Here is a 13,644-nt window from a genome sequence, read left to right on the forward strand (position 1 = left end):
GTGAGGTGTGAGGAAAATTGATACCTCAGGTATCCAACCAGCCCCAAGCCTATGGCAGAGATCAGTGTAGCCAGGAAATAAATCCGCTGGTTATTTGGGTGATTTATTTACAGGTTTCTGTGTGCCTTTGGCTTTTCCACCATGACTTGGCGGCCAGCAGAATGCAGGTGTGAAGTGCTTTTGTCATTGGTGGTTGGCTGTTGAGGGGATAGAGTGAAGAAGAGAAAGAAAGAGAAAACATTCCTGGAATACACTGTGACAAGGGCAGGGCCACCCTTGGGTGGGACAAAACCTCAGCTCCATGAGCGCCCTGAGGTTTGTGGAGATGTGCCAAGGGTGTGTGTGAGCTTGTGCATTTACAACAAGCCCTTGCTGTCACAGCACGTTTCGACTGAGAAATAAAAAAAAACAACAAACAACAAAACAAAACCCCCCTGGTAGAATGTACAGGCTCTACCAACAAAGCTGCATGGTTTTATTCGGGTTTTGTTTTCCATTTTGGTCAGTTTGGGACTCTGAGCAGTGAAAACATCTCTCTTTAGCCAACTTCGTATCAGCAACCAGCAGGAAATATCTCAAGGGTCTCATTCCTGATGTGGCAGCCCCAACTGGTTCATGTCAAAGAGTTTGAATTGAACTTTGAATGAAACCCCAAGAAACCATTACTGTTCTCAGTAGGTGATGAAGTACCTCTTTCTTGTAGAAGCATCAAATTTGGGGTGGGGAGGTCTTTAAAAAGCCATTGATCCTGGTAATCACTTGTGTTGGTGTGTTCTGACCAGCATCGAGGACTCACGTCATTGTTACTGGTGAATTAGAGTTCACTTTAATTGTCAGGAATAATTGTTGAATGCACATGGTATTTCCTTGTAACTCCTCTTGTTCATGCACAGCCTTTCCTCTTGTTGAGGTGAGACAGCTTCACCCGAACCATTTGTACCTCTCCTGTTCCCAATGCAGTTCCTACTGCAAGCTCCCCTGAAAGCCACCCTTCCCACTATCCTGCAACCCCAGGAATGGAGCTTTCCCATTCCCACTGGAAATCTCTGCAATACAGAGCATTATAGAGATAAAATGGGGTTTTCAGTAGAGAAGACCCAAATCAGAACAGGTGGGCCAAAGTTCTTCTGTCCCTGAATTTGAGGGATGTGACTAAATTGTCTCCAACTCCAAGGGTAATTAGTTGCCTTCACAAACTCTGCTTGATGTCAACTCCCCCCGGTTATCCCCTCCTGGCTGGAGGATGCTGCCATGGGGATGGTGCTGGATGTCTGACAGCACGTTGTGTCACTGGGCACTGAAACCACAAGCACAGGTTTATGGCCTTATTGCAGGATCTGGGAGCTGGAAAACAGCAGGCTGGTCCCAGGGAAAGCTCTTTTCCAGCTGGGCAGTACTTGGCTGAGGATGAGGCAGTGCTGGCTGCTTGTCCTTCTAGCCAGGCCTCTAGGCTCTGCCTGGTCTTTCTACATCACACACTGAGAGGACTGGGCTTGTTCCTGATGTCCCTTGTGAGCAGGACAAAATACATCAGCCCCCAGCATACAGAGCATCCTCCCTGCAAAGTGAATCCTCCAGCTCGGAGGGAGGGATGAGTTTCTGGTGGCAAAGCCCAGCTGGAGACTCACACGGAGCCCAGTCCTGCTCTCCAGTCACCCCCCGGGGCTCTGAGCCCCGGGTCAGGCTGGCCAGGCTGCTGTGTCCGTCGGAGCCGCTGTCACAGCACAGACGGACAGACTGGGAACCCTTCACCCCATCCCCTGCCTCCCGTCCCAGCTGATTCCCCAGGAACCAGGTCATTCCTCAGCAATCAGGGCAGCAACTTGTCTTGCTGTCAGTGTTTTCATGAGCCTTTTAACTTGACTGGGAAAGTTGATCTCAAAGAAAAATGTACAGTTATCATTCACCTATGATTAAATCAAGCCCGTTGATGCACTTTATGAACGAGTGGAAACAAATCAATGCTGTTATTGCACTGTATCTCTATTGTGTATAATATTATACATTCATCTGTAAGAGTAATTTATTTTTATTACTGTAAATAAAACTGTTAAAGTGATTTGTCAAGAGGATATCCAAAAATAGGGGGAAGAGGGTTAAAATTAAAACATTTGAAGATCTGGGCTCCTGTCCCAGGTATGTGCCATACAGTGTGTGTGTCAGTGTTTTTATTTCAGCTGAGGCAAGTCTAGAACAGGGCTCTGCTTTCCCTCACCCAGGACTTGGATCAGGATGAGCTGGATGAGAAAAGGAACCACTCGAGACATTGAGGGGTTGGGAAGGAGCAGCTCCTGCTGCTCAGAGCCTCCAAGCACAAGGATGGAGGCTTTTCCATCAGCAAGCCATTCTCTGCCCTCTGATTAGGGAGTCAGGGATTAAACACCCGTGGGAATTAGTTGATCTTTGAGGGCTTGATTCTCCAAATGAAGGGTTATAAAGAGATCACAGCTTTCTGCTGCTTCTTCTGTGTCCCAGACTCTGATAGAGGAGGGAATATCACAGGCCTGATAACTCACAGCCAAAGGACCCAGCGAGGGCAAGATGACAAAAAGCCAAACCCAAATCTACTGTAACCTCTTAAAATCTTTATTAATTCTTTTTTTTTCTTTTTAAATTTCATTAGCACATGCATAAAGTGTCAACAGTTTGGGATTAAGATGACATTTCTTGAACAAATGTAGTTACAAGCGGTGCCTGGGGTCATTCCAGGTTTCCTCTCTACACTGTACAGAAGGAAGCTGCAGGAGTCCCCACCTTCCCTCATCGTGTCACCACAGGCAGAACCCACAACACTGGGGAGATATACACTTGTTCACACATAGCAACTGGGTAGGGTAGATAGATACAGGCAGCAACATCTACTCACCTATTGACTAAGTGCACATGGTTAAAGACCCCATCAGACAGTGAACATCTCCTTCTTTAATCTCAGCTATGGAATTAAGGAAATCAATTACGGCCTGGAACAAGTGACCCTCCCTTGGGAGAGATGCCTGTCTCCCATCAGCTCCTTCTATCCAATGGCAAATCACAGGAGATACGGGCAATACTTCTGCTGTTATTAAAAAATGGGCCTTTTGCAGGAGAACCAGGGCAGCCCCACGGATGCTGAGGAAGCACCCGGGAAGCCAATGCAGGCTGGCACCTCCCTGTCCCCACTGTGCCACCCCTGCAGAGCTGGAGCCAACCTCCACAAAGACTGGCCCGAGCTCTGGTTCCAGGCTGTTTGTATGATCAGTCAGTGCCAAAAGGGGAGAAAACTGCTTTTAACATGTCCAGCTCAAGGTGGATGCTCTATTTCAGCAGGGTGGGTTGCCCCAGTGCTCCAGGAGGTCTCCCTGGCTCAGAGCTGCTGAGTTTGGGTGGTGCAGAGGAGGTTTGGGGCGCCTGAGGTGTCTTGATCCCAAGCCTGCTGGGTGCAGGGCACAGGAGATGATCCTCACCTGTCTTCAGTGTCCCCCAAAATGACTCTCCTACAGCACCTGGCCTCACTCTGAAGGGGATGGAAACCTGGCAGCGAAATGGCTCCTGTCCTGCTGCAGCAGCTGGCTCTGGCCCATGGCCCTGGGAGGGACAGGAGGAGGAGCAGGAGGAGGAGGAGGAAGGCTCTCCAGCCTGAAGGCTTGTCCATGGCAGCAGCAATGTGCCTACCCTGGAGCAAACCCACCAGCAGGGGCACGTCCCACAGCAAAGTGGGGACAGGGTTTGTCCCTTCCCTGCACTCCTCACGTGTCCTTTGGGGACTGTCCCTGCCCCTGTCCCTGGCATGTGCACCCAGATGTGTGTTTGCCAGAGCAGGTTTCTTGGGTTGGCCAAAACCAGCTCCCCAGACCACCCCCTGTGCGGGAAGGAGGACTCCCAGAGGATACCTTGGGGTCTGGGCAGGTCCAGGTTTCCACCCCAGGTGAGCGCTGCCCTTTCCCAGCACAGTGAGACCACCCACCCCAGGAAGCCCGTGGGGACCTCCAGGAAAGGCACTTGTGTCAGTAAGGAGCTGCCACACCACTGTGGCCCCACTGCATTCCCAGTGGGAATGAGCCCTGGTGTGACAGGGCACATCCCACAGCAAGGGGAGGGAAGTGCCAGCACAGCTCAGCATCAACCCAAACTCGTGCTGGGGACACCCTGCTTCAGATCCCCCCCAGGTCAAGCAGCCCCACAATTAAGGAAATCTATTAAGGTAAGGAGCCATCAGCCCCAAAATCTCCTAAAAATGCATTTCAAAGAAAAGGGGTTTGTTTGAGGATTTTTTTGTGGGGGGACTTAAGTGGCTTGGACAGGGCTTGGAGCAACCTGGTCTAGTGGTAGGTGCCCCTACCCATGGCAGGGGTGGGACTGGATGGGCTTTAAGGTCTCTTCCAAAGCAAACCCTTCTGGGATTCTATGATTTTCTTTCTTTTTCCTGGTCTGCTCTGATCTGAGATGAAAAGCACCACCAAGAATGGCCCCATTTGATAAAAACTGGCCAGAACTAAAGGTAGACCTGAAACATCTCAGTATAAAATAAATTGGGGGGGGAAGGGGCAGTGAGGGGGGTGTTGAGGCTCATAACAGTTTGATTTTTGAAGACCTGGCAGGACTGTGCCAAAGCTGTTCCTGCTGCCATTAGGAAATCACCCTCTCCTCCACGGGCGTCACAGGAACATCACCAGGCTCAAAGACAAGACTTTTATGGTTGCCTTTTCCATGGTAAGAAATGACTTGCTGTGGTGTAAGTGTTCCCAGCTGTGTCAGGCATGGACCAGCACTGGTAAGAGGTGAAAATCAACAGGATTTCAAACACTTGGGCTGGGGAAGGGCCTTCAGGGTCAAAAGCACCTCCTAGGGTGATAAGAGACCCCTCTCCTTGCTGCACTGTGATGAGGTTCTTACTGCTTTGTCTTAAATACTGTTTCCTCAGGACATGATTTTTTGGAAGTGGTGAGACCTGCTTCATTTTGTTGATGATAGCTGGGATGAGTTGCTGGGTCTGACCTTCCCTCGAGGTCCAGGGGAAGGGAACAGAACAAATTGTCCTTCTGGAAATCACGTGTAAGTTGTTTGTTTGCTTTTTAGTTTTGTGGGGGAGGGGGTTGTGTTTTATTTTTAGATTTCTCATCTAAGCTAGATCTCATCTACCCAAATCAAAGGGTAACTTTTAAAAACTCCACCCTAATTTACCAGCATGGTTTACCCACTGCAGCTGCAGGCCATGAAGGGTCCTCAGGAGCAAGTTGCTGGAGCTGCTGCCTTCTAACTAGGGAAATACAGCAGTAACATCTGCATGCCCTGGTTTTTCACTCAGTTCACACCCTTCCCTCTCAGGTGTTTTATCTTTATTGCATTTAAGGGTCAACACCAAAACCAAGAGAGAGCCTCAGCAGCTGCCCTGGCTGGTGGGAGATGCTTTGGGGCTGGGACACCCAAAGGAGGGGATGAGGCAGAACCACAAACACGTTTTGAAAACATGCCCTGTGGGCACCCCCACCACCCCCTGGCCCATAAAAAGGTCATGGGCAGTGCTCCTCCCTGGCATTTGCCCACCTGCTTCTCAAAGCCCTCCCAAGGCAGAGCCTCTGTGGCCTGTTTCAGAGTTTCTCCATCCCTTGCCTTGGCAAAGCCTTCCCCGAGATCTGACTCAGCTCCTTTCTGCCACAACTCACTCCTGTGCCATGCACTTGAGTCCCTCACTGACATGGAGAACAGAGTTATTTTCCCCACTGCCCTTTGTGAATTTTCAGGGGGTTTTACCCACCTGAGGTTTTCCCTGTACAGAGCAGTGGGAGAAAAACCAACCTAAAATGCTGGGCTATTTTCTTTCTATTTTTTTCCTCCTCTTTGCACTCTTAACACTTTATGCAGAACTAAGTGCTGGAGCTGCCACTGGGCTGAAAGTCCCCCAGGGCCAGGTCAGGGCCCTGGCATTGCCACCACGGGAAAGGTGTGCAGGGGAAGGCTCACTTCCCACACACTTGGGCTCACAACACCGACAGGTCATTGTTTAACAGGTTTGAACCTGCTCCTGCAAAGAACAAGAGACTACAGAGGCACCTCTGGGAGCCTGAAACCTGTGGAAAGATCCCTACTAGGAGATGCCCACGGGGGGTGAAGCATCCCTGCTCTGCTATCACGCAGCACCGTGGAGGAGCCCGTGGCCTCAGGGTCCTGCCAGTCTGTAATCCAGACATTAATATGGATAAAGTCACATCTGCACTGCCTTTGGGGACTCTGTGGCCAAGCACGTTCCATCCAGATCTTGCCTGGGGATTTCCCTCACCAAGAGCCCCTCCCTTGCTGCAGGCTCTGCCTCAGCCATGACAGCACCAGGGTGGTGTCCTCCCTTGGGAACACCCCGGTGTCCTGCCCCCACCCTGCCTGTGGGCACGTTCTGAAGGCGTTGGGGCAAACCTCACTGAAGGTCCTGACTGGGAGTTTTGTTTGGGTTTTTTTCGTTCCGTTCCCCAGCAAAATCCAGGCTCAATTTTTACCTGGAGAAAGCAGAGCTTGAGACAACAATCCTAGAAAACCTGGAGTTTGTCCAAGGAAGACCAGATTCACAACCCTCCCCCATCCTTTGACTCTCAAACAGATCAAAATATGTCAAAGTCTTGGTTTGGCTTCTAAGTGTCTGAAGGAGGACATTTTGCATGAGCTCAGAGGCCACCACGTGAATTGATGAGCAGCTCCAAGTCTTGGCAGGCAGTGGTGCATCCAGGCATGGTTCCCATCACATCCATGGCCATCCCAGAGAGCAGAGCTGCGTGGGGACTGGGAAAGGCCCACCCTGAGGGCACAGGGACAAACCCAGCATGGCTTGGTACTCCTGGACTTTGCTCAGGCACTTTTGCAGGGTAGTAGTGGAGGGGCAGGAGAGCCCCACTGTGACATCAGTGGGGGGATGTGGTCGTGGGGCTGCTCGTGGGGTCACCTAAGGAAGGGACAACAGTCCTCGAGGTGCTGCTGCCCAGTGGAGGGTAAATTCATGGGTGAGTGAGCATTTGAGGCTTCTAAAGTGCATTGCAGGTTATATGGTCTTTGCTGTAGACTGTAAACTCCTTAGGACAGACTCCTTGCCCTTATTGTTTTGGGTTTTTTTAATCTGTAAAGTGACATTCCAGCTGAGAAAACCTTACCCCTAAATAACTATTACTACAGGAAAACAGGAATCTCGGTGAAAGGAACAGCCTGCGCTCCCCTTGCCAGCATCCCATGATGGGGAGTGTTTCCCATGGCCAAACACGGTCCATCCACGGGGAAATGGCACTGTGTTCCTGCCAGCCATGGACCTCTGGAATGCACCCTCCAAAACACCACCTCCCTCCAAGCAAAACTTCTGTTTATCGTTAAAGCTGAGGTTTAAATTCAGGCTCTGTCCCCAAGGGAGTCTGCAAAGCTTCTGTTCAGGCTGTTGGATGTCTTGAAAGGGAAATAGAGATGAAAAAGTTGCTGGGAGAAAATTTGAGGGAGGTCTCTGGAGAAGCCAAGTTCAGCCTCATGTTTGTCCCAGGAGCAAAACCTTCCCCAGAAAAAACATCGGCAGAAGCAGGAGCTCTCATGGGATGTGATGCTCACTCCTCTCTAGGTTTCTTCCCAGGGTGCAAAGTTAGAAACTACCCAATCCATTCTTCCTTCAGGACACCTCTAACCAGCATCCAGAGCCAGCTCCAATGGTCCCTCTAACCCAAGGAGACGCTGAGTGCAAGGCCAGGCATGAACACTGCTAGACTTCCACCAACCTTCAGAAACTTGAGCAAAACCAGACTTCACACCTGGTGTAGGTTCACAGATGCACCATGGACATTCTGGTCCCCACAGCGTCCATTTTTAGATGAACCAGAGATGTCCAAGAGGTTCCTGATGGAGCTCAAGGACCGCAGCCTTCCATTAATATCTCCAAGCAGAACAAAACTGGCTTATTTACTGTTCCACTGACTCCAGCCCAATCCATCTGTATGCACTCAGGGTGTTCTTCCCCCCGTTGGCAGTCATATTTATTATTTTTAATCTATGCCCATAAATTGGCAAGCAGGGGAAAGCAGATAAAATGGAAAGAGGAGCTCTCAGGAGATCAGTTGGGCTCATTAAATGTTTGGCACTCCGTGATTATCCATTGGCAAAGAAATGCCACTGCTATATTTTAACATGGAACATGATACCTTAATATACAGGAGGATCTCCTCAGCCCAATTCTGGTACTCTTGAGAGAGGAGAAATTCAATCATCTGTGACCTGGATTGTATTTTTTAATGTCTGCCAAGCTAGATAAAATATTTAAATATTCACTTTTATATCAGCCCACATGAGGATTTGAGCATTTCAAGTTGTGTAACACAGCATGGCCTACTTTGGGAAGAATATCCGGGAATAGGCACATATGTACAAAATATGGAGTGTGCAGCATGTGGGTCAGACAGGCAGTGTTAATGAGTGGGGCACAACCAACTCCAGCAGCGCCAGCCCAGCCCAGCCAAGGAACTGGTGTTGCTTCTGTTGGATTTCATAGGTCACCTGGGCAAAAAGCAGATGAATGTGCCTAAAATGAAGCTGGTCACGCTTCAGCGTGGCTGAACTGCCGGGTGAAGGTGCTGAGGATGCAGTGGCTGTGCCATGAGATCGGGGCTCTCAGTGCCACCATGTGGCATTAATGGTCTGACTTGATGATCTTAGAGGTCTTTTCCAACCTTAGCAATTCCGGGTGCTTGCCTGCCTTGTGGTGCTGTTGGGAGAGCTGGGAAGAGCATCACTGTGACCAGACCAGAAATGGGTTCTACAGCCCACCCTAACTACACAGGTCACTTCTCCACCAGCTACAGCAGAGAGCTGAGCAACGAGCTCTGCTGCAGACCTCACTGGGATGAGGATAGGGCAGGGGATCAGCCCCATCCCTGCTACCAGGACAGCTTAAGGGCTGCCACGGCAGTTCAGATCCCTGGAAGAGGAGGATCATGATGTTTTCAAGCAATGGGCAATGCTGGGAAGTTATGGTCCTGCTGACTTGCTTTGGACTTGAGCACATGAAATGTCTTTGTGTTATCAAGGGCTGGAGATTGTAAGCAGAATATGAATGGTGAGGATGTGCTGGGATGTCCAAAGGGGAGAGGATGGTGTAAGAACATAAAGGAGTGGGGAAGAGTGGGCAGGGGAGCCTTGCTACCTGCCCTCCTGAGGCTCCCAGCTGTACACCCACTCTGCAGATGTGGCCTGTGCACAGGGCAGGCAAGGATTGAGGGAACTAGATGACCTTCAAGGTCCCTTCCAAGCAAAGACATTCTGATTGTCAAGTGCTTTGCCATGGAACAGCATCGACCCTGACACTGGCATGGGCTGACTGACAGCTGCCAATCCCAAGTGCAGCACAGCTGCGGGGAGGTGACAGGGCAGTGGGAGGCTACAGGGACAGTCCTGACCTGCCACACACCAGAGTCCTGCCAGAATGACCACAGTTCCAACGTGACACACACAGAGCAACTGGTGCATGAAAAGAAGGGGTTTGGTCTTCCAGGAGCACTGGACCACTCTCCAGTTCTCACCAGGACTGGCTCAGCTTTGCAGAATTGGGCCAGTCAGAGATCCAAGGGACAAGCCAGTCCCATGTGTCCCTGAACCCTTTCCCAGGGCTGGTGGGACTCAGCTCTGCCTGAGCCCCCACTGGGTCCCCCCCACTGACTCTGCAGCCCTTTGACCCCCATAACAGGTAAGAGCAGCTCCCCCAGCCCCTGCTATTCTCTCTCCCTCATAAAATGTATTACTTTTTCTAAATTATCCAAATAAATCCACTTTCTCTTCACACACAAACAGGATTAGAATCATGTCTACGTTAATAACGCTCCACAATAAATACCACCAGGAATCTGCTTAAATGTTGCTCTGAATTTTTACAACACTTCCTTCTGAACATGTTCCAGGTCAAATCCCAGCTGCTTTCCCAAGGAAGGCCCATCACAGGGGCTGTCTTGGCCAGGCTTTGGCCAAAAGCTTTTGCAGCCAGTTCCCTGTGTTTCAGAGGGTCTATATCAGAAACGAGAGCTCTTGGCGAGCACCAAGCATCAGGAATTTCCTGACCTCCTGGTGCATTGTGTCTCCCTGCCTCCTTTGGTCAGTCCTGCTTCCTTGGGTTTTGTAGATGAGCTATTCCATGCATCCTATTGCACTTCTGCTTCTTGCCTTGCCCTCTCCCACATCCATGCTGCCCCTTTGCTCAAGCCCACTTGGCACCACAGCTCAGAGTCCAGGTGTGGAGGTGTGGGAGGTGTCACTCCCAAGGGACAAGAGACCGTTTTGTGGCAGCCAAGAGAAAGGAGAGCTCCTGGGGGCATTTCTCAGCAGCTGGGCAGAGGATTCACCACATCTGGCCATGAAAAGTTTCTCACCAGGGGGAAATGAGCAGATGTTTGGGGTGTTGTTCAACACCAGCACTTCCCAGGGTGAGGAACCAGCAACCTGTCTAGAGGAAAGCGTCCCTGCCCATGGCACGGGATTGGAATGAGGTGAGATGTAAGGTCCCTTCCAACCCAAAGCACTCTAGGATTCTACGAACTTAAGGATGAGCCTTTGGGTCCCAGCTGTACCCTCCCATCTCCTTTACTGGTCTGGTTGCTTCTGGAGAGTCAAAATCCTTCTGTTGTAGCCATCACCTACATGGCTGCTGGGAGAGGCAGAGAGGCAGGCACAGAGCCCAGGCTTTCCTCAGAAGAGCTGCAACATGGGGCCTCACTCTTCCCCCATTCAGAGCCTTGTGGTATAAGGGAACACAAGAGAGGGCCTGGGGACACCATTCTGGCAAGTCCACAGCTGGTCCTGGCCCATTTTCTGCTGGTGGGGAATGTCTCCCAGCTCTCTGCAGGTTTTTGCACCTGACTGTGATATTTTCAGTACTCCCCACCCCTTCTCTCTGCCTTCCTGTACCTCCTCCCTCCGTGAAGGGAGGAGAAAAGCCTTGGGTGAATCACTCTCTATTTTGATGTGAGCACAGGTATTTTCAGTGCTGTGGCAGGGGCCTGGCTCTCCAGCTCCCCCATCAGCACCCCCCTGTGGGATAGGGAATGGGGCAGGATCAGGGAGGGGGAACCAGTGCCTGGCTCTGAGTTGGTCTCAGTTGTACAGGCACAGTATGTGGGGCTGCAAAGGGCAAGTTAAGAGTTTACCTAAAAGCAGCAGATTGTCTAATTAACTTCTTTTTCTTTTTCAAATAACACTGAAATGGTGTCACATTAAGGTCAAGGAGAGCTGGGTCTGGGGAAGCTCTCTGGACACCTTAATCCTTCGCTGGCAAAGACAAGGCTGTGTGTCCCTGCCAGCCACACAAGCCTTGCCTTCACCCTTTTCTCCCAGAAAACCAGTCTAAGGACAGAATGGGCTCAGGTCACCAACACCTTGGTCTTCTCATGCAGCCTGGTCTAGTGGAAGGGGTCCCAGTTCATTGCAAGGGATTGGACTCAATGGGCTTCAAAGGTCTTTTCCAACCCCAACCATTCTGTGATTCTCCAGGGAGTGACAGTGTGATGGAGAACATCCCTACGGAGCTGCTGCTAAACATGGTGCATCACCCTCAGGGGAAGGAGGCTCCTGCTCATGGGCAGCCTTTGGAGCTGCCTGACCCTAAAAACTCTGACAGCAGAGGGTCCCCAGGCCCATGCAGGGCCATCCCTGAGCTCCCATGGTGGCACCAGCTGTGCAAACAGGCTTCTTCTCCAGGAGCTTCTCGTTACCACAGTTACCATCCAGCTGGAAAAGCGCTGCTGCCTCTGGGGCTCCCTCCTCACGCAAAGCACACTCAGGGCCAGCCTCTGCTCCTGCTCCAGGTGTAAACCCGGAGCAATCCTATTAACCTGCCTTCAGAGAATTTTGGAAGTCATTAAACGTGAAGGTGCTGCTAATGTCTGGTCTCACTGCCTCCGAGGTGTATCCTACCAGTGCTGCTGCTGCCCGCAGGGTTTTGGACAAAGTGTAAAAGCAAAGCTCCTGGACGAGTGGGGCCGCCCGCGCTCGTCGGCATCGACGGTGGGGGAGGCGCCTATACACACCCGGGGCAGAGCTGGGGGCTCCTCCAGCCCAGCCCAGCCCAGCCCAGCCCAGCCAAGCCCGGGGCCCCTCAGTCTGACCACTCGTTCTCGTCCAGCTCGGAGTCGTCGTCGGACTCGCTGTACTCCACCGCGATCCGCCGCGACAGGATCGTCGCCACGTCATTGCCCACAGGCTCTTTCTTGGCCTCTTGTTCCCACTGCTCCTGGACTTTCCGGAGTTGGATCCCTGCGGTAGGAAAAGGGGGAGGGCTTTAGGAGCAGGGCAGCCGATGTGCAGCATCCTCCCATTACATAGTATTGGCTGAAACGAGACGGCTGCAGCCCTGGGCAGGAGGATGTAGGTCATTACAAAGCTATATGAGATCATAGGATTGGTAGGACAAGAGGGAATGGCTTTAAACTGAAGGAGAGTAGGCTTAGATGGGATATTGGGAAGAAATTTTTCCCTGTGAGGGTGGGGAGGCCCTGGCACAGGTTGCCAAGAGAAGCTGTGGCTGCCCCATCCCTGGAAGTGTCCAAGGCCAGGTTGGACGGGGTTTGGAGCAACCTGGGATAGCAGAAGGTACCCCTGCCCATGGCAGGAATGACACGGTCTCTAAGGTCCCTTCCAACCAAAACCATTTAGTGATTCTATGAATAATGCAATGTGTGTGATTATAAAGCTCTATCACAGAATAAAACTCCTTCTCTGCTTCCATTCACCCTGAAGATGTTGAACCTTCTGGAAGGTTAAATTTACCACTCGACCTCAAGATTTGCAGGAAGGGGAAATGGGAAAGACCTTCGAGCACATCATCCTCTACAGCCTGAAAGGAATCCAGTGATCTGTGGGGCTTCATTCCACCTCTGGCAATGAGCGCCCAGCCTCTCTCCAACACCCTGCACTGCACTTCATTCCCCAGCTCAGGTCCCACCTGGGTGTCACCATCTCCACCCCTCACCTTTCCACCCGGGGCCTCATCCTGCACTCAGTGAAGCCGATGCTTCCCCAGCTCTACTCCAAGAGGTATTTTGCCCCTGCGGTGACACTGTGGGTACCTGTCCCCCCTTCCCACTGCCTCCACCCCGCTGCCCCCTCACCCCTGCGGATGGCTGCCAGCAGGTCGCTCCGGGCGTCGCTCATGGGCATCAGCGGGATCTGCGGCTTCCGAGGCTCCACGGCGGGGGCGGGTGGTGAGGCCGAGTGTGCTGGCGAGGCAGAGACCGCCGGGGGCCCCGGGGGCGGCGGGGGGGGGGCCACCGGGGGGCCCATGGGGCCGGCCTGCGGCGGGGACGCGGAGTAGGGGCCGGGGGGCGCGGGGGGCGGCGAGGGCGCGTAGGAGGGGGGCCCGGCCGAGCCGGGGGCCAGCGCGGGGGGGGCCGAGATGGGGCTGTCGAAGGCCGTCTGTGCCGAGGGGATGACGGGCGGTGGGGGCGGCGGGGCCGGCGGCACGAAGTACTCGGCCATGGGCACCGGCTGAGGGCTGCAACAGGGGGCACAGGTCAGTGGTATGGGGAGGCATGGCACCCAGCCCAGCACCCAGCCATCCTCCTCCCATCCCAGCACCCTTCACCCATTCCATCACCCATCCAAGCACCCATCACCCATCCTGTCACCCATTCCAGCACCCATCACCCATCATCCTTCACCCATCCCAGCACC

The 13,644-nt window shown here is 52.3% G+C and overlaps 1 protein-coding gene across 1 annotated transcript in view; it reads right to left on the bottom strand.

Annotated features, from left to right (window-relative positions):
• Nucleotides 1–4,422: 4,422 nt before the first annotated feature.
• The window catches only part of LOC113978515 (wiskott-Aldrich syndrome protein family member 3-like), a 13,329-nt gene continuing 4,107 nt past the window's right edge, over nucleotides 4,423–13,644 (bottom strand). Inside the window, 2 exon segments of the mRNA XM_027705506.1 lie at nucleotides 4,423–12,228; nucleotides 13,083–13,465. Coding sequence (XP_027561307.1) covers nucleotides 12,071–12,228; nucleotides 13,083–13,465 — 541 coding nt within the window. The 3' untranslated portion in view covers nucleotides 4,423–12,070.

Source organism: Neopelma chrysocephalum, unplaced genomic scaffold (assembly GCF_003984885.1).
Source record: "Neopelma chrysocephalum unplaced genomic scaffold, ASM398488v2 Primary Assembly neopelma1_336b, whole genome shotgun sequence".
NCBI classification, from domain to species: Eukaryota; Metazoa; Chordata; class Aves; order Passeriformes; family Pipridae; genus Neopelma; species Neopelma chrysocephalum.